The 25,892-nt window shown below is 36.0% G+C and overlaps 1 protein-coding gene across 2 annotated transcripts in view; it reads left to right on the top strand.

The window, feature by feature from the left end:
* The window catches only part of LOC115424328 (oxysterol-binding protein-related protein 7-like), a 30,003-nt gene extending 5,414 nt beyond the window's left edge, over positions 1–24,589 (top strand). The window contains exons 6-23 of one of the 2 annotated variants that reach the window (XM_030141524.1): positions 68–235; positions 1,793–1,934; positions 2,185–2,303; positions 3,789–3,872; positions 4,914–5,064; positions 5,827–5,960; positions 11,602–11,697; positions 11,980–12,160; positions 14,293–14,367; positions 14,461–14,675; positions 16,631–16,768; positions 16,848–16,911; positions 16,999–17,077; positions 17,926–18,070; positions 20,941–21,091; positions 21,188–21,314; positions 21,402–21,524; positions 23,557–24,589. In XM_030141524.1, the coding sequence (XP_029997384.1) occupies positions 68–235; positions 1,793–1,934; positions 2,185–2,303; positions 3,789–3,872; positions 4,914–5,064; positions 5,827–5,960; positions 11,602–11,697; positions 11,980–12,160; positions 14,293–14,367; positions 14,461–14,675; positions 16,631–16,768; positions 16,848–16,911; positions 16,999–17,077; positions 17,926–18,070; positions 20,941–21,091; positions 21,188–21,314; positions 21,402–21,524; positions 23,557–23,665 (2,301 nt within the window). In that variant the 3' untranslated portion in view covers positions 23,666–24,589. The remainder of the gene's footprint in view (positions 1–67; positions 236–1,792; positions 1,935–2,184; positions 2,304–3,788; positions 3,873–4,913; positions 5,065–5,826; positions 5,961–11,601; positions 11,698–11,979; positions 12,161–14,292; positions 14,368–14,460; positions 14,676–16,630; positions 16,769–16,847; positions 16,912–16,998; positions 17,078–17,925; positions 18,071–20,940; positions 21,092–21,187; positions 21,315–21,401; positions 21,525–23,556) is intronic. The other variant, XM_030141523.1, reaches the window with a different exon arrangement.
* Positions 24,590–25,892: the final 1,303 nt, after the last annotated feature.

The following is a 25,892-nucleotide window of genomic DNA, read 5'->3' as shown; positions in this document are numbered from 1 at the left end:
ATCTAACTCATTTTCTTATGTGATCTTTTCTCACATCTGTCTTCTCTACCTTTTCACTCCATCTTAGGCAAAGAGCCATGATATCTTCTACATCTGGTTGACCAAGCTGTGTGCCCATCGTGTTTTCAGGAAAAATGAGGCAATGAGTGTCCATCGTGGTGTCCTTCATGCTCTGTCCTTGGGCCAGAGCACACTGCCAAGCATGACTAGTTACGCACAAACCAACAGATCCATTGTGAGTAGGGATTCATGCTGAGCTAAATATTACCAGCCGGGCGAGGTCGAGGGCGTCACAGATGGACCGCCCACTACTTTTTGATTCATAACTTTTGAACCAGACAAGTTTAAGACAAATATTACACATAATTGGAAGGGTCTAAATGCCATCTTAAACATACTCAAAGGGCAAAATTTAGTTTCAAATATTTTTTAAAGAAAAATCTCAAAAACTACTGCGTCACGGATTGGACAAAAAATTAACGTCTATTTTTTGCAAGAATTACAAAGTTCTCAAAAGTGAAGTTCGTCTGACATTTTCATCCTAAAATGTATTCAATGTATACCTTAAACCTTCTATTTTACAACCTAATAATAAAAAACAAAACAAGAGTTTTGACAAATGGCAGCGTCATGGATGGACAACAAAAGTAAATATCAGATTTTTTTTTTTTTTTTCAGTTATCAATATCATATACATTTTTTTTTTTTTTTCAATATTTACAACATACAAATAATATTAACATTATATTCAAATGTATTTTGCATAGATATACAGGGTGGGGAAGCAAAATTTACAATATTTTGAGGCAGGGATTGAAAGACAGTGTATGACCAATTAGTTTATTGAAAGTCATGAGAATTTATTTGCCACAAGAAAATTTTCACAATAGAAAATGTTTTTATTCTATGTGTCCTCCTTCTTTCTCAATAACTGCCTTCACACACTTCCTGCAACTTGCGCACGTGTTCCTCAAATATTCAGGTGACATCTTCTCCCATTCTTCTTTAATAGTATCTTCCAGACTTTCTCGTAATAGTTTTGCTCATAGTCATTCTCTTCTTTCCATTATAAACAGTCTTTATGGACACTCCAACTATTTTTGAAATCTCCTTTGGTGTGACGAGTGCATTCAGCAAATCACACACTCTTTGACATTTGCTTTCCTGATTACTCATATGGGCAAAAGTTTCTGAAAAGGTATGGATAATAGTGTTAGGTATGATTATGACATCAATATATGTTTGGTTTCAAAACAATTGACGTAGTGCCTGCAGAGAAAAAACAACTAAATGCTCATTGTAAATTTAGCTTCCCCACCCTGTATGCATTTATTAATTTTAAACTCTGTGTTTAGAATATGACAAATAATTCAATGGTCAAATATCAATGTATTTGGAATAAATTTAGTTTAATTATGAGAGTTTATAAAATTGACCCAAAATGACGGCACAAAACTGTCACTTTCCAAACGTTCAAACTCGTAAAACTCCTCACATTTTTTTTTTCACAAATTTTTTCTCATTTCAAAATACATTTTCCTGAAAATAAGAGTAATTACCTCCCCAAAAATATAAGTTTGGTGTAGATTATTGTAATTACATTTTTTTTGACCAGACGTTAACCTTCCCTTGACTTTGCCCAGCTCCAAATCTTATACATACACTTTATACATAATTGTAGAAAGTCCATAAAAGGGTTGTTTATATAGGATGTACAGCTTCAGATGTGTCATAAGGTTCAGAATGTCATTGGCTTTGATTAGAACTTGAGCTGAAATGTGCTTGGTTCCAGCCCCCCCACTATGCCAGCTCGGCGTCTGTATACCAAACAGAGACAGCGAGCCCCGCCCCAGCCGCCGCCTCCAACTTGGGGGTGAACAGCAAAGTGTCAGCCTGGCTCCGGCAGACCGATGACATCGACGCAACTTCAAATGGTAAGAATCTAACAACAATAAAGTGAAGATAAGGACATGTAATGATATTCAGGAGATGGATGGTTGTGATTATATGATTACGGTCTCATCACTGTTCGGTCTGTGCAGTTGATGACATCCTCAGATGTCGCATTTGGTCCCAACCCAAAGATAATCAGTTTACTGAATAACTGAAACTGAAATAATTTTTCATTAAATAGTTGTGTGTACTCTTGATCTGACCCCTGACCTTTGACCCTGTGTACACCAGAGATAGCCCGTTGTCAGGTGGAGCTGACTGAACTGGCCCAGCTCATCCAGCGCCTCCATTGGCTGGAGGGAGGCCTGCCCATCACCGACACAGATCTGGAGATGCGAATCAGCATGCAGGTGAATACTCGGCACATGTGCAATTTTATAACCATTTAAAAAATGTTTGTACATTGTAGATAAATGTGTAAATAGGATTCAGAAGCAGTACTTCATAAGTCATCTATTTGTAGTTTTCTGTGTGGGAAAATCACATGAGAAGGTCCTGCTTTCCAGTGCGGTTAATTTTTCAATTAATCTGAATAAAACAGTATTAATTTGGTACAGGTCACGTAAATAGATTTAGTCTGAACAAAACCTGACATTAAAGGTGCAGGAGACTTTGTCGCGACGTGCATTATGGGAAAGGGAGGTTCACGCAGCCACCTGCAACGGCAGCGCACCCATGATATTAAATGGATGAAACAAACAGGATGCAGAAACGGCTGCAACGCAGAAAAGGCTGGAGGAATATGCATAAAGGGAAGGGAGCTCCTGCCGTTTCCATGTCATGTCTTTAGCAGCTGCTGCTGTCAGGCAGCTGCGTGAGCCTCCTTTTCCCACAATGCACGTCGTGACAAAATTCTGAAGATGCCCATGTTACCTCCCGGCTTGGTTTGTAAACACACAGTTTGTTTATGGTGGATGGCACTGCGAAATTGTTCACCGTGACGCAAGAGATTCTGGTGAGTAATCATAGAAAGACTTACAGATTCGTGATACTTAGGCTATGACTGAGGTTTTACAGATTTGATGAAAAATTGGTCACAAAAGTCTCCTGCACCTTTAAAATGTAAGTTTTCTGAGCTGTCTTTGGACATGTACACAACACATTCACAATATGCACCTAAGTTTGGGATTTTAGACACAGAACCTGTAGAGTCTGTTCAGTCTTTACCTTCAGTCATTTCTGCATCGTACACAAATGAATGACACCAGGTGTTTGAGGTTGGAGGTGAGATACACGTCCAGAAGAGAAGTTTGCATTTCTGGGTCAAAGAAATGTATTTATTTTTAAACATTTTCAAAAACTTGGATCTCAACAGTTTTTGGACTAATATCACAGTCAGTTGTTTAAGAAGAGGCAGGATGTGTGTGCACAGTTGAACCAGTCCAGCACCAACGGAAAAAACACCACTGTGATCAGGGTTACGTTTACTTCTACAAAATATCCAAAGTTTGATGGATAAGGAAACTGAAGGATGACGTACAAATTACTATAGAGAGGCTTTTGATTATGAGTGTACAGACGCATTTGACTGTAGAAAATAAGAAGTTACACTGGAGATTTCATTCGTTTTTTCATTTATTTCTTTTATTTTGAGCATTTACAGAAAACAGGCAAATTCAAAAAAACATTTAAAGTCAAAAAGGTGTCGGAAGAAGAAAAACGTATTTAATCCCACCCCCATTCTCGTCATCAAATAACTTTACATAATAACGATAAACTGGTGTTTAATTCTTATTTTTTACTTGGCTTTCTTTTCTTGAGTCAGTGGTTATTGATTCTCCTCTGGAGATCAATAAGATTTATATGTAACTGTGTTTTATGTTCTTGTACTTTAGAATCTGTCCCTGGAAAAACCAAAGAAGAAGTCAGTGTTTGGTCATTCCAGGACTCTGTCCCGTGTTGAAGCGATGGGTGGAATGGTGCGTTGAACTGAACAACATCTGACATCAACATCAAGACAGAAATGATCGTCACTGTTTCCACACCATTTTACATTTAACTTCAAAACCAGAAGAAAATAGAAAATATCACCAGATGTTTTCTATTTAATGATGTTCGTCATTTATCGTTTTCTTCATTTTCAATTTCAGCTTTTTATTTGTTTTCCATCATTTTTGTCCTCCCCCATGATTTTTTTTAAGTTTTTGTCTTTTTCATCATTTGTCTTTTTTAAATAATTTTCTTCATTTTCTACAATTTTTCTTTATTTTTGTCATGTTCTTTGTTTTCCACTTTCACTTTCTTCTTTTTAATCATTTCCCATCATTTTTTCTTTTCCTTTTTTCCCATAGATTCTTTTAAAGTTTTTGTCTTTTGTGTTTTTTCTCCTTTTAATAGTCTTCATTTTTGTCATTTTCCACAATTTTGTTTATTTTCGTCATGTTCTTTTTCATCACTTTTTTCTTTTTAATTGTTCTCCATCATTTTTGTCTTTTCTTTTTTCCCCCATCATTTGTCTCTTAAAATTTTTTGTCTTTTTCTCAGTTTTAATAGTCTTTATTTTTGTCATTTTCCATAATTTTTCTTTGTTTTTCTTTTTTTTTTGTTTTTTGTTTTGAGTTTTTCTTTGTTTTCTTTTTTTTTTGTTTTTCATAGTTGTGGTTTTTCTCTGTCGTTTAATTCACCACTACACATTCGCAGGGGCTCAAACACTGACAAGGATAATTGTCGTTATTATTGTTTATCAAGGAAAATGTGGCAGACTAGATTTATTCTCAACTCTGCTTAGGGTAATTTTTGTTACCAAATTCTAAATGACAAACAATTCCATTTAGTTAATTTTTTCCAGTGTCCAATGCTAGTAAATGACTCTTCATTATGTGTACTGTATGTGTATTAAATGATCTGTTTGGTTTATGCTGTGGGATGCATAAAATGAGCAGAAAAATGACCAATCATTAGTCAGTTATTTGTCTGACAGCCTAAACACACCTTCATCCTCTCTCCTGTCTCTTGTCCAGTTCACCTCCAGTCACCTGAGTGCCACTCCCAGTCTGGGGGGGTCCGTTTCATCTATCCCAGCGTACGTCTATTCTCAGCTGTCCAACCCTCAGGTCACCTCACCGGAGGCAAAGAAGCTTCACCAGGAGATCTGCACTGTGTCCCAGAGGGGTATGGACCACCCAGCAGCCGTCTGGAATTAATGCATTACTTTTATTTACAAGGATCATCACAATCCATAATATTCTAGGGACCAAACACCAATTACTGGATTTGATTATTCCACATTTTTAACATTATCTTCCTGAGTCCCAGTAATGTGTTTTTGTCCTCTTAAGGTACAAGAGTTTCACAGCTTTACTTTGCTGTCCACTGCAAAGGACATTCCATGAAATAAAAACAAACAAAAAAAAATACTGTTGCATCATGCTGTTTCTATTCGAGGCAGTTATTTAACGCAAAAAGCCAAAACCTTTACATTACTATACTCTTTATGTACTGACTAAACTTTACCCTTATTTCTGTTGTTGTTGCTTTTTTCTGTTATTCGTGACTTAACTTCCTGAGACCTGGCTCTGAGTTTTTGAGCCAGAGTTACATAGCTTTACTGGGGAAAAGAAGCTGTCCGTCACAAAAGACATTCATTAAAAAGTTATGCTGTTTCACTCAAGACCATTTTTAACACAAAGAAAGGACAAAAAAAGAAGCAGAAACTTGGACTTATCTGGGTCTCTCAGGATCAGCCAGTTTCAGTGGTATAAGCCACTTTATGGTTTTTAAATGCTCAAAAATGCATGTTTTATGTGGCGGAATCACTGAAAACAATCCCAGTGAGTTTTCTGATTCCCAGAAGAAAATGGGGGGGGGGGGATAGATCAGTTATTTTGTTCATTAGCTAAATGTAGTGTTTCTGAATTTGGTGTTGTTTTGCAGTCCACACGTCTCTAAAGTCCATTCATGACGTGCTGACACTGGAAAGGGAGCGCCTTCGCCAGGCGTGGACGGCCCCTGACCTGAGGCAGAACACCACCCAGCAGCTGGCCACGCTGTGCAGCACCTTATCTGAGGTAACACACAAACACAGAGCTCACACAAAAAAACCTCCACAAAAACCAACCCTAGAGACGCCACACATCAGACAACAGAGTATGAGGGGTCGTACAAGCAGAAGGAACACTCGCACAAAAAATTGCACTAAACTGTTCAGAGGTTGATGGTGTGTCCTTATGAATGTAGAGTTTATATCAGAGGCGATTTCTCATAGACTGCAAGGGAAGCTCAGCTTCCCCTAAAATTACGAAAATTAAATGGTCAAATATGTTCGGTTGTGTTGACATTTTATTGACCACAAATGTGTTAGAACACGTTCATCTCAAAGATGAGTTCGTTCAGAATCAGCTTTATCACAAATCAACAGACTCGATGTTGTTCACTTCTCATACATTCCCGTTGCGCTGTTTTCTCATTCAATCTCTGCTCAGTGCATTTGTCCGTAGACGCTCAGCGTCCATGCACTTCTATGGAACTGAGTGGAACAGTTTCTCATTGCCTCAAAACTGGACAGTAATTGGATAAATGCCACAATGTTGTCCCGCCCCCGGACGCTCGGCGTCTCTGGGGGTGAATGGAGCTGTGGGCGGAGCTCGGCCAGGCTGGATGCCGGGATTCCAAGTGCTGATTGGAGGATCAGTCGAAAGGCTGAATCCCGTTTGATTGACAGCTAGTTTGAGATCTACTCCTTCACTTGAAAGAGTTCAGTTTAATACCGTCGCACATTCTGCTGTGAAATCAAGAGAGAAACCACTACGAAATTACTTGTTCATTTCTTCCACTGTAAATAAAACGCACTCATTGGACTTCCTTGTTTCAATTTAACATAAGGAGGGCCAAATTTACGTTTAAATAACTTGACTTTTTTTTTTTTTTTTTAATGTAAGCCGACAATGAGCTTCCCCTCTCTGAAAGACGAGCAGCCGCCACTGGTTTCTATGTATGTAGAGTTTTTATGTGTATAGCATGGATGCCAAACATGCTTCCCGTGGGCCAAAACCGGCCGTCCAAAGGTTTCAATCCAAATGAATTTATGAAGTGAAAAAATGACACTGAAGACATTAACAGTCAAGGGTATCAAAATAATTTAAGTTTAGGGGCCACATACAGACCAATGTGATCTCTTGTAAAATAATAGCATAACAACACTTTAACAATAAATGTGAACAACCTGAAAATTAAGTGCAATTTTAACAAAATTCTTCCTCTTACTAAATGTTTTGTGCATTAGTAGATCCACTGTGATCTGTAAATTGTGTTAATAATTAGCTTAGACATAATATTGTAGAAATTCATATTTTAGTTCCAAACTTCAAAATTTTAATAATATTATGCCTGTTTTCCAATGTTTGTGAAACATTGTGTGCAATTCACATGTAGAAATAAGTTGACTCATAATATTGTTAAAATTTCACTTGAGCAATTTCAGTTTTTTCAAGTTATTCACATTTTGTAAGTGAAAGGATAGATCGTAAATATTGTCATAATGTGGCCCCTGAGCTAAAATGAGTTTGACACCTCTGGTATATAGAGCTTTTGGATGGATGTGTTCACATACTTGACAAATAAAGATGATTCTGATTAACAGTCAAGGTTGTCCAACTCATTTTACCCCAATTTTGATCTCAAGTGGGTCGGACCAATAAAATAGCAGCATTTTAACCGCTTAATGTATTATATTTTCAATGTGTTGGGCTTGTATTGTGGTGGGTTTTTTTTTATTCTTCTTTTAAGTTTTAATTGTGATGTTTTCTGTTACCTGCCTAAGGACTATGGATGCAAATGAGCTTTTTCACAAAAATCTGGCATATTTACATCTGATGTTGTTCAATACAGATGTTCATTAATGTGCACAGTCGCTCATAAATAAACTAAATTCAAAACTGAAAAATTTTTAATAATATTCTTTCTGTTACTGAATGTTTTGTGCATTTGTAGATCCAGTGAGATTTGTACGTTATAATGCACATGGGTAAATGACAAGCTGAGGTGTAATATTTTCACTTATCACTTATTTTTCTTCAGAAATTTCAGGTTAGTCATTATTATTCAATATTCATTCATATTTTGTGAAAGGCTAGTTTGTAAAGCTAAACATTTTAATAATTCAATTTAAGTTTTTGCACTAAAACAAAGAGGAAAAATTGGGAGTTTTCCCTATTTATAGGTTACTAGACTATTATTTTAATGGTTCGACTGTTTGAGATCAAATTGGGCTGAATGTGGCCCATGAGGTAAAATGCATACAACAATGCTGCGGTAAATAATGCCAACTACCATTTGGTGTTTATTAAATGATACACTGCAACAAGTTTTGCTGTCTACTGCGCTGTTTTTATCAATGAAAACACAACAAATCCAGGTACTTGAGGTGTGTAGTGTTCAATACACTGCCATCTTGGTCAGAGTTGGGACCTAAACATGAAAAAGAATGTGTAAAAATGAGGGAAGACATGAATTAAGACTAAAAATGTATGAGACTGAATGGACTGAGTATTTCATAACAAAGGCATTTTAGTTCATTCAGATGTTTTAGTGATTCGTTGGTGTCACTCCTCCACTCTTTTCCTTCTTTTCCTCCTTGATTTATAAATTTAAAATAGTAAATATTGGTCAGATATATTAACCCTCTGGTATCCCACCCACAGAGGCCCCCCCCTAACCACAGAAAGCGTAAATCTGTGCAGCGCTGTAGTAATGTCAAAATTTTCTTCAGTTTGTTTATAATTTTTTTTATTATATTTATTTTTGTATTTCATCAGCTTGAGCCATAAACAAAAACACCAAATACTCAGCAATTATTATTATAGTTTTGTTTTTTTTTTAATTCAAAAAACACAAATGTGTGTGTTTTTGTTTTTCTCCTCAATATACTACAAAAACTGGATTACTTTTTTTTTTTTTTTTTTTTTTTTTTTTGGCAGCCTAGCATATGTCAATGATTAACAGCAACAGTGGTTAATATGCATTATTATTTTTTTGGGCTAGGTCAAATGATCATTATGCATTTTTAACTCACTTTGTAGATGGGTGTTTGTGCAGTAATTTTCCATTGTTTACAATGTGCTGATTTTAGCGGCTGGGTCAGAATTTAAAAAAAAAAAAAAAAAAAAAAAGCCAAAATTAACAACTTTTTGATTCTGACCCAAAAAAAATGATGAAAAATAATATGGCGTTTTTTTTTTTTTTTAATAACATGAAGTACAAAGTGTGCTCACCTGGATACCGAGAGGTTAACAACAAAAAAAGAAATAACAGAGGCCAATCCTTTCCTGCCTGTGGGTGAAACTGTTGAGCAGGTTTGGGCTGTTTCTGAGGCAGGACAAGCACAAGTTATCACAGGTGCAGATTGTTTCCATCAGTTACCTTCAAAACACACCTCTCGTCTTTGTCATCGAACGCACAAAGACACAAATAAGCTCATCTTTGTCCAATGCTGAAACACTCGACACACCGCTGTCGTGTCAGGCCTGTCAAACCGATGAGGCTCAGTAACTACTGCTGCTGTTTGTGGCTGCAGGACTTTTCCTGTTTGTTTTCTGCTCATTTGCATGTGAATCTGGTAGAACTAATGGCATATTCAGTAATGGTATTCATCTACCAACAAGTCAAATTTCCGGTTAATCCATTTTTCCCATAAGGTCTGAATCATGAGGCGTGTCATGAGTCAAATGCACAATGAAAGGAGAAAAAGAAACGTTATGACTTCTTTGTTTTGTCAAATTAAACATGATCTTGTAAAAACCTTTTTCATTTTCAGAAAATATATCTAATTCTTCATATTAAGATATTCCACCTCATTTTTTACGCAGCTTCTCAATTTAAGAATATTGAGAATTTATGATTATCTAAAATAACTCTCTCTTTAAATGTATGAGCTTAACCCTTGTGTCCTCCTCACATGTTCTGCCCTCTGGAGACCTCTGTGGCAAAAATGTGCACATAGAAAAAAACTGATTAAAACTTTGCATCAACAGAATGTGAAAGACACTGGGTTTCAAACATTTCACTAAACAGAAAAGTTCTTTTCACAAGTTGTACTACCAAATGAAGAAAAAGTTGAAAAATGTACAAAAGGATTAAATGTTCCCTTTTTTAATTTTAATTATACAGTACAAGATGAGATTGCGCAAAGACTTTTTGCATGATTGAAGATAGCATGCACTGCAACAAGGACTGTTTTTGCAGTAAAATTTCCACATACAGTATGTCAGCACGTAAATGTGAAGTCAGAAATTATACTGTATTTTCTCAAAATGTGAACATCCTTTTTTAAATTTATTTTATTTTATATTTTTTATAACTTGGTAGCATGGAATTAACCCATAAGGACCCAAACATCCTCTGGCAACCAAAGGCATCTACTGATCTAAAATGTTTAATACCTGTTGATTCACTTCTTCTATCAATCCATGTAAATAATTGGTGTAAAATGCAGGTGGTCATCTTTTCTTGGACATCAGATATGACCCATTTGGACGTTCAGAGGCTGGATGGAGACACTTGGTTTATGTTCAACTAATGATATTTTACTTAAACAAGTCTTCAGTTTCTGTTTTTGATATAATAACCCTCAACTTTAGTCTGAGCTTTAATGAACTTCTACCTCAGTGGTGTCAAACATGCGGCCCGGGGGCCAAATCTGGCCCACCAAAGGGTCCAATCTGGTTCTTGGGATGAATTTGTGAAATTCTAAAATTACACTAAGATATTAACAATCATTTTAGTTCAGGAGCCACATACAGACTAGTTCAATTTCAGCTGGGTCAAATCGGTAAAATACTAGCATAATATACATTAAATACTCACAACTCCAAATTTTTCTCTTTGTAAATGTAAATATTTTCATGTATTTACACCAAAACAAAGTATAATTTCACAAAAAATGTGAATAACCTGAAATGTCTTAAGAGAAGTAAGTGCAATTTTAACAATATTATGTCTGTTACTAAATATTTTGTGTATTTTGTAGATCCACTGTGACCTGAAACTTATAACGTACCTGTGTAAATTAGAAACTGAAGCATAATATTGTTAAAATTACACTTATTTTTTCAGTTTGTTCATGTGATTCACATTGCTTCAAAGGATGGTTTGTAGATGTAAACATTTTCATAACACATTTTTACTTTTTTCACCCTAAAACATAGAGAAAAGTTGACATTATTTATATATTATGTTATTATTTTACTGGTCCGGCCCATTTCTGATCAAATTTAGCTGAATGTGGCCCTTGAACTAAAATGACTTTGACACCCCTCATTTACATAATCAGTAGTTTGAATATAGGCAAATACCTGATTCTCACTTAAAAATGCAAAATACAGAGAATAATAGTTGAACAAATGGTGATAAATCAGGTTAAAATAGAGAAAATTTTATCTGTGAACTGATACAAAAGTAGTACAGGGTCTTTAGGGGTTAAAAACATTACATAATAAAACAGACAGAATTGAAAACTAGTATTATGCAAATGAAGCATTTGTTTTGGTGTGTATGTTCTTTAGTTGGACCAGTGGGCTGCTGCACAAGTGGGACAGTGGCCGATATCAGTGCTGTGTAATTGCTTTTGAGTGTCCATGTCATTCTGTTCAGTGATTGTTGGCATTGTGTCTTTTGTCTTCATGTGTCGTGCATGGCTGCTGCATGTGTGTTTAGCTTGACATACAGTCTCACCTGACCAAAGTCCACTCCCTTTCCTCCTTGTCCTCTGACTCTTCTGAGGGATCCTTCTGTACCGTCCGTCCGGATCAGGTGTGTAACTGTGTGATGGAGTTGGTGGGTGCTTGTTTCTTTACTTTGCTGTTTAATCCCCGGCCTTCACTGTCCTCAAGCATGTCCAGTCTGTCCCAAAACTGGAGAAAATGGTGTCCCATAATAACCTATACCACAGCAAAGCACAAGGGATCATTTCCTGTCAATAATCCTCTGAATAATCTGCTCCTGTTTTGTGATTTCTCTCAGCCTCTTTATGCAACATTTCATTTACACATTATCTCAAACATCATTTTTCACCTTCTCTTTGCCCTCATTCAGAGGACACCATCTCTGAGCCGCCACCATCACCGTGCACCTTCAGTGGCCGACTCCATGGCGGAATATTTTGACGCTAGCGAGGTGATTGTATGTGAGAGTTCTTCAGAGGCTGAGGCGTCAGACGAGTCCGGCCTGAGTGACATCACAACCACCAGCAACTCTGAGCCTGAAGAAGGCCATGGTGAGAGCTACAGACTCAAATTTCAAATTACCACCGTTCTCTGCACACTAGAAAAGAATAAATCATGTTGCTGCTATTACAACACCTATTCATTTAAAATAAAAATAAAAAAATAAAAAAAAAAGGGGGAAAAAAAATTCTCTACCAGTTCCTGGAGGGTATATTTTTGGTACCAACTTAATGAAATCCATTTGAAGAAAAAGAAAATTATATGACACATTATAACATAAATGTCTAGTTTTATTTTTCAACTATCTGTATTAAACTAAGAACATACACAGACTGTACTTAGATGCAGTGTTTCCAACTCCTCAGTAAGGAAAGTATTTATTGTCTGTCCTAAAAGTCACTAGAAGTTGCTAAATGACATCATCACCTAATTTACATAATCATAAATTTGCATGTAATTATAATGAACGATGTAGAAAAGAGGAATAACACTGTTAGAGACAAAAAGTGAGTATTAAAAACATCCTAAATATGTAAAAAAAAAAGAATTGATAGAATATAATTCATTTGTAGTTCTAATGCCCCAATTCCAACCCCCCTCCATTATCTGGGTTTGGGGACCGGCTAAAGGGACCCAAAAGGGACCCTCAGGAGGAGTTACTGTGGTTAGTTATTTGTTTGTTTTAGCTTCTTTGTTTTAGCTTCATTTTCTTTAGTTTGGTTTGGTTTTTAACTTCGCGGTCCATTTCGGAGCCTACAAGAAGTCACAGTAAAATATTAACATTTTAACCATAACATTTCTTAATTTTCAGTCTACATTAACAATCTAATCGAACCAAAAAAGGCAAGAGAGAAAACGATCAGTGGCAATGGGACTGATTTATATTCAGTGAAGTGATTTTAGACAAATGACACATACAGTCTCCAATAACACCAGAAAAAGTTGATAGATTTGTCACTAGTTGCCATTTTGATTAAAAAGTCAATAGAGGGGCCTGGAAAAAAATCACTAAATATACCAACAAAGTGTCTGTGTTGGAAACACTGACTTTTACAGCTACAGACTGTGTGTTTTTATGACTGTGACAGAGAAAATTATTTGGTGTCATTTAGATGAAAAATTTATTTATTTTTTTTTAGCTTACCCGCCAATGGGCTGTAAGCTATTGTCGTCATGCGGCGTCCAGCGTTATTGTCTGTCGTCGCCTGTCGTCCGTTACAAAACTTTCAATCGTCTTCTTCTTCTCCAAAACTACAATTCTGATTGACTTCAAACTTGGTATACAGCTTCTTTATGATGATGTCAACAAAAGTTAGTGAAATTATTTGGATCCAGATCTGACTCTGGATTTGGTGCGACTTTGAAAAATTTCCCCATTATAAGCGATAGGAAGTGGATCCATGCAGTAACTCAGTAAATATAAATGATATCCAGTGTAAATTTCTACAGTCCAGCCCTGATGGGAGATGACCAAAACATAATGTCCACATGCTGATCAGGATCTTCTTCTGGATCCGGGAACTTACGGAAAATTTAACATGAGTATAAAATTTCAATCGTCTTTTTCTCTGAAACTCCAGTTCTGATTGACTTCAAACTTGGTATACAGCTTCTGTATGATGATGTCAACACAAGGTATTGACATTATTTGGATCCGGATCTGATTCTGGATTTGGTGCGACTTTGAAAAATTTTCCCATTATAAGAGATAGGAAGTGGATTGATCCAATAACTCAGTAAGTATCAATGATATCAAGTTGGAATTTGAATTTTTTACAGATCTGATTGGAATATGACCAAAACATGGGCTATTTCTGTAATATAATAAAGACACATAACTGGGTGATACTAAATGGCATCTGGATACATTTCCCAAAGCTTTTAATTTGGCCGGTAAGCTACAGGGCCATTGGCCCTATTTTTTTTTTTTTTTTAAGCGTTTGAGTCACTTTTCAAAAGTTGCAAAAAAAAAAAGAAAAAAAAAAAAAAATCCAAATAAATAAATAAAAGTAGCTAAATTTGTTGCTACGTGCCAAAGTTGCTAGAGTAATCTGAAAAGTTACTAAATCTACCATCAAAAGTGCTTAGGTGCCATCAGTGGTGCTTATGAAAGTGAACATTTTCTGAGGTTAAACTTTTGAAGAGCTGTGTTGACAAACCAACTTCCTCCTCCGTTCCTCAGCCACAGCCACTCTGAACTACAGAACCAGTCTGAGCAGTGCTCCGAACACAACCAACCCAGTGACACCTGAGACTGGTAACTGACATTCTGCTCTGACTTTTACTAAAGTCATTGAGTTTTTAGTGTCGGCATCATCATTATCATCGTACTGACCAGTGTCCCCTTCAGGTCGCCGTACATCGCTCCCTGCTCCTGGAACAGACAACAGCCACATCGGCATCATGACCATCCTGTACAACAACATTGGAAAGGACCTGTCCAGAGTGTCCATGCCGGTGGCGCTCAATGAACCGCTGTGTTTACTGCAGAGAGTCAGTGAAGAGCTGGAGTACTCTGAGCTCCTGGACATCGCCAACTGCACTGATGACCCATATGAAAGAATGGTCAGCCTGTTTTCAATAGAACTTTTATTTAAGACTCTGTGAAAGGTTTACCACTTCCCTTAGCATAACAATTTAAAAAGTTAGATAAAACTAGAGCTGCAGCTATTGATTATTTTGTAATCAAATCAATTGATTATTTTCTTCAATTAAACATTTGAATGGGTTAAAAAGAAAATAGTAAAACTGTGGAACAGACATGTCTGAAAATGACAAAAAAAAATGTGTCCTTTATTTCAGAACCAGCTGAAACAACAGCCACAAAAAGTATAAAAGGATATATTAAAAAACATCTATATAGAAGTAAGAACAGTATAAAAGTATACATAAAAATAGATGTAAATGACAACAAAGTCAAATGACATCTACAAACTCTATGTGCACCGCAGTCCTCAACACATGTGGATCCAACTTACCAATAACTTAAGATGAAACAAACACACAACTGAAAAAATGAAGACAAATATTTGTAACGTTTGTGTGAAAGTTTAAAGGAGTAAGTGATGGTTCCAATGTCAAAAAGTGAACATATAGACATTTTCTGCCTTTTTGTCCTCATCTCTTCTGAGCTACGCTCCGTGTTGGTTGTGTTGATCCTTGTGTCATGTGCATCACAATAAGCATTCGTGTGAAACACAACAGTGGAACCAAGGTTTAGTGGTAGCAAAATTAAGAAAACAAAGATTCGATTAAGCACTGTAAAAAAAAAAAAAAAAAAAAATCTGTAATTTAACAGAATTTTCACTGTTTATTTTACAGATTTTTCCTGTATTTTTAAGATACAGGAAAATATCAGTGAAATTACAAAATAGGCTATGATTTTACTTGTCAAATGTAAAATAACATGAAAAAACTGACTGTAACTATGAATAACCATAAAATTTCCATTTTTTAAAAGAAATTTTTTCTTTTTCCACAGAAAAATATAGTTAAAATACATTTGCAAATGTATCATAATTTCACAAATATTTCTTTTCTATTTATGAGATTAAACTGTTAATTTAAAGTTTAACACTGTAAAAAATAAATAAATAAAATGAGATAAAATTACTGACAATTAACCATTAAAGAAGTACTTGTTCTGTAAGTTTAACAAGACTTGTTTGTTAATTGACAAATATTTTGTGTAATTAAGACTGTTGTTTACTCTAACTGACTCTGTAAAGCCCTTTGAGATAACCTTGTTGTGATATTGGGCTATACAAATAAAGTTGAATTGAATTGAATTAAGAGAGGTTTCACAACAAAAATGTTGAATAAATGTATTTTTGTGAATGTAGAACATGTATAAGCACTGATAAACTGTCCAAATACAGTTTTTATCAGTGGATTGTACAACTTATATATAATTTGATTGTTTTAATACATGCAAATATTCTTTATTAAACACTAAAAAGTCAAAAAAAAAAAAAAAAGCCAAAAAACTGTATTTTAATTATGGAAAATTACCGTATTTTTATGAGATGGTTATTTTCTGTTATTTAACAGAATTTTTTTGGCACCCCAGCTGCCAGAATATTACCGTTTTTTTACTGGATTTTTTTTATTTTATTTTTTTTACAGTGAGGAACATTTAATTGAATAATTCATTTTTTATTTATTTATTTTTTAATTAATTGAGTTGATTAATCATTTCATCTATAGATTTATTTATGACGTTTGAAATTTTGTAATGTTTAAGTAAAGATGTTCCTAAACTAATTAAACATGAAATTATCTTAACAGACAGTGAGCTACTACTGAACTACAGTGGAGTTTTTATTCAATTCCAGATTTTCAGTATTTCAGAGAAGAGAATACTATACTTAATTTTATGTTTAGTTTTTGTTTTTTGTTTTTTTTCCCACTCCAACTTTGGCTGGGTGGGTGTGACACAGGTGTGTGATACACCACATTCATTTTTGCTTAACATAGACTTCATTATCATTTAAAATAAATATGTATTTGTTTGTTCATAGGTATATGTGGCTGCCTTTTCCATCTCTGGTTATGCCTGGGCATCATGGAGGTATCGTTATAAACCCTTTAACCCTGTTCTGGGAGAGACTTATGAGAGTCACAGAGAAGACAGAGGCTTCCACTACATCAGTGAGCAGGTAATTCAAGGAGCAAAAGCAAAGGATATAGAAAGTTTTCCTTTGGAATATTCTTTAATACAGTGCTTTTGTTTTTTAGGTCAGTCATCACCCACCCGTCTCAGCTTGCCATGCAGAGTCTGAAAACTTCACTTTCTGGCAAGGTAGGAGTAGTACGTTTAGATGACCATTGGATTAATCTGCATGTGTGCAGTGAAATAAAACCCCAGCCTCTGTTTTTGTGCCCTCAGATCAGAGATGGAAGAACAAGTTTTGGGGGAAATCAGTGGAGATAATCTCTTCTGGACTGGTCAATGTCACTCTGCCCAAGTAAGTCACCATTTCCATTATTCAGTTACTGAACACCCTGCAGCAGGGCTGTCAAACATACCAAACAGTCCAATCTGGCCCAGGGGATGAATTTGTGAAAGGCAAAAGTTACCTCCACATACAAACCAATACGATCTAAAGTGGGTCAGACCAGTAAAATACTATCATAATAATAAATAATAATGTCTCCACATTTGTCTCTTTGTTTGTAGTGTAAAAACATAAAATTACATGAACAATTTTCACCTTTACTAACTCTCCTTTCACAAAAAACGTGAATAGCATGAACAACCTGAAATGTTCAAACTGTCATTTAGGAAAATGTGAATAGTAGAACAACTAGAAACCTGAAATTTCTTAAGAAAAGTGCAATTAAATGATATTCTGCCTGTTACTAAATGTTTTGTGTATTTGTACATCCACTGTGATCTGTAGGTGGTAATGTATGTGTGTAAATGATAAAGCATAATATTGGTAAAATTATTTATTTTTGTTTAGAAATTTCAGGTTGTTTATAATTGTTCATACTGTTCACATTTTTTTGATGGACAGTTTGCAGATGTAAACATTTTCATAATATAGCTTTACTTTTTTTCACTCTAAAACATAGAGAAAAGTTTGGAGTTGTTTTTATATTACTGGTGCGACCCACTTGAGATCGCATTGGGCTGAATGTGGAACCTGAATATAAATGAGTTTGACACCCCTGCCCTATAGTGAGTCTTCTTCTTCATTAATGTTGATAATACACAGCCTTTTCACTGTGGATGATATCAGAATGCTATACACATCAACAGTTTAAGTCATCATTCAAATGATCGTCATGACTCCTTCCCTTTTGAATGTAGGTACGGGGATCATTATGAGTGGAACAAGGCGGTCACATGTATCCATAACGTGCTGAGTCAGCAGCGCTGGTTGGAACACTACGGCGAGGTGGTGATCAGAAACACAGAGAGTGACGTGTGCACCTGCAAGATTACCTTTGTCAAGGTTAAAACACAGTCATGTTTCATTGTCTTTTGCATTCCTTACTCTAACCATAACCTTTACATTCGAGTATTTGACCCCTTCAAATATGAGGGCCTGTTAAAAAGATCACAGAACACCCAAGTGTCCCAGTGTTTTTGATGCCAATTCCATTATTCTGGTTTGATGTTCTTAATCAATTCCTAGTTCATTTTCTGTGTGGACAAGAAAAAGTCCACTTCCACAGGTTTTAAAGAAAAATGAACTCTGTTGTGGCAAAGGAACACAACATTGAAAGAACAGTTTAATGGACATTTTTCACATTAGGCAAAAATATCACAAAATACATGACTTTTTTTTTTTCGTCTCACTTCTTTCATTAAACATGAGTAACTGCCATAACTCAAGAATTCATACACCGCAGACAGATTTTTTAATTAACTGAATTAAATGAGAATTAGTTTGGGAAAGGGTCGTCATCAATGTGCTCAGACTAAAATGTTTTTGAATGTATTCTAATGGCCAATCAGAGCAGAAGTTACAGACAAAAGCCAATGCTGGACAGGCAGCAGTCTCAGCTGGTCATTGGGTCAAACCACACGTGACCCACACTTATATCAGAGAAATGTGTATGATGGGTTTGACCCAATCTAGGCTCAATGGAAATGGGTTTGAATAAGAGAAGTGTCAGACTGATCTGTCTCAGGCAAGTTCAAATTTTATTTATTAACAAGTGTTCAGAGAAGACAAACCTCCACCAAGCACTCCAAATGGTGTGCATGTGTGGATCGACTATTTCTTTTTAAATTAAACAGTTTCAAGGTTGTTCCATACAGCAGAAGAAGTTGAAGCTTGGTATCAGTCATTTGTATGTCAAATTACCGGTATATTAAATTTCAATCAATATTTGTTGAGTTATAATGAAAAATGTGTCGTAAATGGGATTTTCAATGTTAAATTGAAATGTCCACAGAGTCCACATTCCACAGTGGATGTGGACAATTTTGTGCTGGATACAAGATATTGTTACAAGTTATGGGTGTATCAAATTGGAGGCTAATCGGAGTCATTTTGAATTTTTTTTTTTTTTATGAATTTTCGAAAATTGCTCAATGATGAGAGATAGGAAAATTTGAGATATTTTGTGATCTTGCTGTGACCTTGAACTTTGGCCTACTTGGCCCAAAATGTAATGGGTTCGTCCCAGGGCCAAGGCTTATCTGTGGGTACAATTTGGTAAAGATGGTTGGAATAGTATTCCAGTAAAGTTGCAAACAAACACACAAAGCAAAGTGATCACACAACCTCCTGGCAGAGGTAATTATCTCATGACACTTGACATTTAGAGGTGGTCTTCACAGACACCCAACAGCATCTTCCAGGAGCAAACACATGGAATGGAATGGAATGGAATAGGTTTAATGTCATTGTACAATAGCTGTACAACAAAACTGGGTCGCGCTTACCCTCTTCAGTGCCACAAAATAGAAGGACGAAGAGCAACATATAAGACATCCAATAAAATCAAACATCCAGTAAAAATGAACATCTAAATAAATCGTCGAGTCACTGAATCATTCATTAAAATCCACAGTTCAGACCCTTTGCACACACATATACTTATATTGCAGTGTTTGGGACAGTATAGACTGACCCATGGGCCTCCCTTAGGCATTTAGCAGTCTGATGGCCCAAGGATAAAAACTGTTTTCAGCCTGTTTGTCTGACTTTTTATGCTTCATACCTCCTGCCCAAAGGAGACAGCCTTGAGGAAAACGTCCTTTCAACAGACAGAAACCTTGAGCATAATGGAAGAAACGACAAATTAGTGATAGTATATAGCATGGAATAGGAATTATTGTTCTAAATGTTCTGTATGTTGTTGTTTTATAGTGTTCTTTGTGAGATTGGGCTGGAGAAGGTGGGCGGAGCTACACGATAGTTGCGGTAGTGTGTTGTGTTACTTCTCAGTTCTGTGTCAGTTCAGTGTTTTGAGTGCCGTGTTCTGTACTGTTTTTTTTTTTTGTTTTTTTTTTCTCTTTCATTAAATGCTGCAAAACTCAACAATAGTCTTATTTAGTAGAGCAGACCATAACTCTGGACGGTCGTCTGCCTTGACCAGTTGTAGTTACAGAGAGAGAGTGGGGAGGACACACTGAACCGTTAAAAACTAGAACTGCTGTTTCTCATATAACTACCAATAATTAGTACAAATACCCATAACTCCTACTACTGCTCCAAGTACCAACAATGGATGTTAGTACCAGCAATAAAAACCTCTACCTCAGTGATTTTCAACCTTCGGGTCAGGACGCCATGTGGGGTCACCTGAAATGTCTAGTAATTGATTAAAAAAAAACAACAACTGACTAATAAAAAATATATGGTGAGTTGACGGAGACAATCCCAATCCATAAAAGACATGACAAACTGTGAAGCTGAAACTGAAGCACTGTGGTACTTTTGTCTTTCAAATGGTCATTGTGGTCGGTTTCAGATGCTGCAGCTCTTTCATAATTCATAGTTTGAGTTCTTGTTTGTTCAGTAATAATTGTCAGCCTTGTAAATCCAAGCTGGACTGACTGTACATATCCTGACCAAGGAAAATCAATTTTTCACTTTGTGCAGTAATCTACACCTGGCTTTTCTGCCTCCGTCCATAATAATATACATTATATAGACTACAAGTTGTCTAAAATTAATGTTTATTTGCAACATAGTATAGCAAACTATTACACGATCAAAAACAAATTAATTTTAGCGAAAAAAAAAGTCTCAGTTTTGAATGTCTGGGATCACCAGAAATTTGTGATGTTAAAATGGGGTCAAAAGCCAAAAAAGGTTGGGAACCACTGCTCTACCTTCACTGTAACTTCTCTCCGTATATATTCCAGTCTCGGTATTGGAGCTCAGACAACACTAAGAACGAGGTCCAGGGTGTGGTTCTGGACCGGGCTGGGGAGGTGGTCCATCGTTTTGGAGGTCTTTGGCATGAGGGCATCTTCTGTGACACACTGCCCACACCAAAGTGCATCTGGAAGCCCAGTGAGTAGCACCATCCAGTCTGCAAACTACTGACTGTAGTTTTCTCATTCATTAAAGCTCCTATATAATGTATCGATCTGTTAATATTTTCCACAGACGTGCAGCCTGAAGACCACTTCCAGTTCTATGGCTTCTCACGATACGCCAGAGAACTGAATGAACTAACTCCTCAGCTGAGAGCAGTTCTCCCTCCCACAGATACACGCTTCAGACCAGACCAGAGGTACGTTCAAGAGAAATTTAGTCTAGACTTTGTCTTCAGTAGCATTTTTTTTCTCTTTTTTTTGACACCTTATTTCATGTTTGTCAGACTCCTGGAGGAGGGGAAGGTGGCAGAGGCCGATCTAAAGAAAGATGAAGTAGAGGAGAAGCAGAGGGAGAGGAGGAAGGAGATGGCCAAGAGAGGTGAAGAGCACGTGCCCAGGTTCTTCAGGTGAGCAGGACTACTTTACAAACACTGGAGTGCAGGCAGGCAGTATCACCCTTTTTTTTTTTTTTTTGTTTTTATGAATTAACCCTCCGGTATCTGGATGCGCCTTTTAGGCACACTTTGCACTTCATTTTAAAAAACTTCATATTATTTTTCACAATTTAAATAAGGTTAGAATTCAAAAGTTGTTCATTTTTGCATGATCTTTTAAATTCTGGCCACCAACTAAAATGTGCACATTGTAAACAAAAGAAAATTACAAGACTAGCATCTGTCTCCCAAGTGTGCCTAAAACGCACCATTTCTTCCATTTGATATGTATGATTAGGGCTGACCTTGATTTACAAAAATAAAATCAAATTAGAGCAGAAAAATAAATCCATATATAATATTTAATAGTTTGATTTATAGCTGTGCATTTTACGCACACTTGGTGACAGATGCTAGTATTTTTGAACATTTGACCTAGCGCCAAAAATAATAATGCAAATTAACCAATGTTGGAGTTAATCATTGACATATGCCAGGATGAAAAAATCAAATAATATGTGATCCACTTTTTATGCAGTATATTGGAAAAAAATAATTTTTTGTGTTTTTTGCATTCAAAAAAATGGTTTGTTTACATTACAAACACAGCATTTAAAGGGTTAAAAAATGTGACAATTATTGAGTATTTGGTATTTGTATTTACGGCTCAGGTTGATGAAATAGAAAAAAGTGTAAAAGAATTAAAAACAAACTGTATGAATTTGTTTTTTGTTTTTTTTTGACATTATTCCACAAGTGTGCCAAAAAGGCACACTTGGTGCTCAGTAAGGGCCTTGGTGGACGGGATACCGGAGGGTTAAGCTCAAAAACACTTGTCTGTCCACCTGATAATATCCAGCAAATTTTCCAAGAATTACCTTTGCCTTTGTTTTTGTCACATTAACATTGTTTCCACCTCAGTAAAGGAAAGTATCTATTGTCTGTCTTAAAAGAAGTTGGTAAATGATGTCATCACCTATTTTACATAATTATAATAAATGTAGGAGAGAGGAATCACATTGTGTTAAAGACAAAAAAAATGAGTCTAAAAACACCCTAATTGTGTTTAGAACTACAAATGAACTAGACTCTGTCAATTCTTGTTTTGTTTTTTACTGTCCCAATTCCAACCATCCACCTTTCCCTGGACTTGGGGACCGGCTAACATGACCCAAAAGAGGAGTTACTTGGGTTATTTTTATTTATTTGTTTTAATTGTTTAACTTTTAGGTTTATTTTCCACAGTTTGGTTTGGTTTTTAACTTTACGGTCCACTTAGTCACAGTAAAACAAAGCTTCTTAACTATAACATTTTTGATTTTCAGTCCACATTAACAAGCTAAATGGACCATAAAGAGACAATAGAGAAAACTGTCAACAGCAATGGGAGTGATTTATATTCAGTGCAGTGATTTGTTTTAGATAAAGAATGATACGCGGTTTCACATCAGTCTCCATTAACACCAGAAAAAGTTGATGGATTTTTCACTAGTTGCTTTTTAAATAAAGAGTCTCTTGAGGGGTCTGAAAACTCTTACTGAATATACCAACAAAGTGTCTAAGTTGGAAACACTGCCTTTTACAGCTACAAAGACAGACTGTGTGGTTTTAAGAGGAAAAAATGTGTTTAGTATTTGGGTCACTTTTGAAGAGTTGCTCAAAGTTTCTAAACTAATTTTAAAAGTAGCTACATTTGTTACTAGGTGCTTTGTGTGTGTGTGTGTGTGGGGGGGGGGGTGCACTAAATCTAGCAACAAAAGTGCTAAGATGGTGTCTATGCACATTGGACATTTAGAAGATATTTAACGCAAACTTCCACAGAAAAAAAATCTAGCAACCAAGTCCATGTAAACCTAGGTCTTGGGTTCAAAGTAAAATGTGTGCAGTTTGCAGTGAGTTATCTGCAGCACTAAATTAAGTTAAATAATGATAATAATTGAACACACTGACATTTGGTGCTGAATAGAAATGCTTCATGGTAACATTTTTATGATTGTTTTCTCAGTAAATCTGTGGATGCGGCTGGTCGAGAAGTGTGGCTGTACAATGGAACCTACTGGAAGCTTCGTAAAGACCCAAGCTTTGCCGCCACTGAAAACCTGGACCTGTGGTAGAACTCTGCACAAACCGCTGAAGTGAAACCAGCCAGGTAGCACAAAACATATGATCACACAGTGTAGAGGAACAACACAGCGTTGTGTTAAAATATTGACATGTAGTCTTACTGAATACTGTAGATGTGTGTGTGCAGAGGCCAGCTGCTATCACTGTCGTAGAGCAGAAGGGTGTGTGAAAGCATACATGAACCTCTTTTTATGGGGGAAAATAGAAATAGAGGTGAAGTGCTACTGTGGAATAAATGAAGACTGATTTAGTCAAAGCCGGATGTCTTTCCAACCTTTTGCCTACCTTTTAGAATAGGAGCCTTGTACATCAGCATTTACCAGTAAAAAGAAAAACTGAACTTGAAATCTGCTTTTTAAAACTTGTATGACAACTTTGAGAAAATGTATCTTGAAAATGTTTTTTTTTCTGTCTGAACTCAGGCCTCCATCTACATGTTTGGTCTAAAAAGTGCCTATTTTTGTGATACAATAACAGATTCAGTCCTACGTTCTCTTTTAACAAATCTATAACTGCTTCAGTTTTATTTTTATGATAATTTTTGGAGTTGAGATCAACTGAACAATAAAATGTCTAAACGCATCAAGAAGCTCGTTCATCTAATTGTGGTGTGTTCCAGGTGAACTGGTGCTGTTCTGTCTTTCTCAGTGGGTCTTCATGTGTAAACTTGTGTGTAAAGTTCAGATGTTTAATTGTGACATGTGCACTGCATCTTTCACTTTTTTCTTCTCACACCTGTGTGAATTGCTGACAAAGATCATGCGTCTCAGACTTTTTTTAAATTATCAGTTGATTCAGTGACATACATTTTATTGATGTTTCAACTGCAGATTTTAATAAGGAAAAGAGACTATTGTTAAAACTCATTGTATTTTTTTTATGATTTGGTTTCAAATAAAATATTCGATAGTCAACATGTTGCACTGTGTTTTTCTTATGATTTTGTCAAACCAATTAAAATCCACAAATCCGCTGTAAATCTCAACCCACTGTTGTCCTTGTCTCTTGTCGAATGTTTGTTTATATTATGTCTATGTTTAAGTGCGTTTGGATTCATTTTGTGTTTGGGTTCATGTTGAAATTGTACGTCGTGACCAAAGAAAAACCGAAGCCAAATTCCTTGTATGTGTTCACATACTTGGCCAATAAAGCTGATTCTGATTCTGAAAAGCTGAGATCCACAAATCTGGATCTCATAATGATGAGATCTTGTCTCACACTATCACTGATAACATTTATCTTAAATGGGTTTGATTCCAACCTTTGTGTCTCTGTCTGTCTGTGTCTCTGTCTGCCTCTTTCTTTAACCCTCTCTCTTTAACCCAACTGGCCGAGGCAGACAACCATCCTCCAGACCCGGGGTCTGCTCTAGGTTTCTGTTAAAAGGGAGCTTGTCCTCATCACTGTCTCCTAGTGTTTGCTCCTGGAGGATTGTGTTGGTGTCTGTGATTTGGTTTAAGAGTCTGGTTTAGACTAGCTCTAAATGTAAAGTGTCTTGAAATAACTCTTATGATGTGGCGCTATATAAATAAAATTTGGCTGATTGATTGATATCCCAGCTACATTTCAGTATGCGGCGGGGTATATACCCTGGACATGTCACCAGTTCATCACAGGGCTGGGCTTTGGAGTTGACAAACAAAGCCATGCGGTAAGGTTGCTGTCAAAATGTTCATGTGCATAAGCTAGAAATACATGCATATTAGTCTATAGCTGTACAAAAAATAAATATTTATAAACTCTTGAATGGGTTCAGTTGTACATTAAATGTATTGTGTGTTTTTTATCAGTCAGAATACAAATGAATAAGTTTTGACAAAAAGAATAACAAACATGAAATGCAACTTTATAATTGTGCTTTCTCAATTACAAATTTAAATTCACCAGCGAGACTCACAAACTTATTCACAATGGTGAATTCATATTCTTTAAAAATTGAACTTCATTAACCAGGTCACAGCAAGAATTAGCCTGATTTCCTGATCTGACACAATAACTAATTTGTCATACAAAATTATTGTGTAGTCTTGTTCATATATGAGCCAAATATTGCTGAGGTGATGCACTAAGATATGTAAAAAAAAACAAAAAAAAAAAACAAAACTCTAATAGTTGTGGATGTTGAAACTTACAAAATTCTGTTTTAATGTATTTGAAGTGTGGGCTGTACAATTGTTTTAATCTCAACCTGGATATAAATAAAGTTTTTCTAGGTTT

Source organism: Sphaeramia orbicularis, chromosome 8, assembly GCF_902148855.1.
Source record: "Sphaeramia orbicularis chromosome 8, fSphaOr1.1, whole genome shotgun sequence".
NCBI lineage: Eukaryota > Metazoa > Chordata > Actinopteri > Kurtiformes > Apogonidae > Sphaeramia > Sphaeramia orbicularis.
The sequence above is the reverse complement of the archived record's forward strand: the minus strand, read 5'-3'. Positions and strand labels throughout refer to the sequence as shown.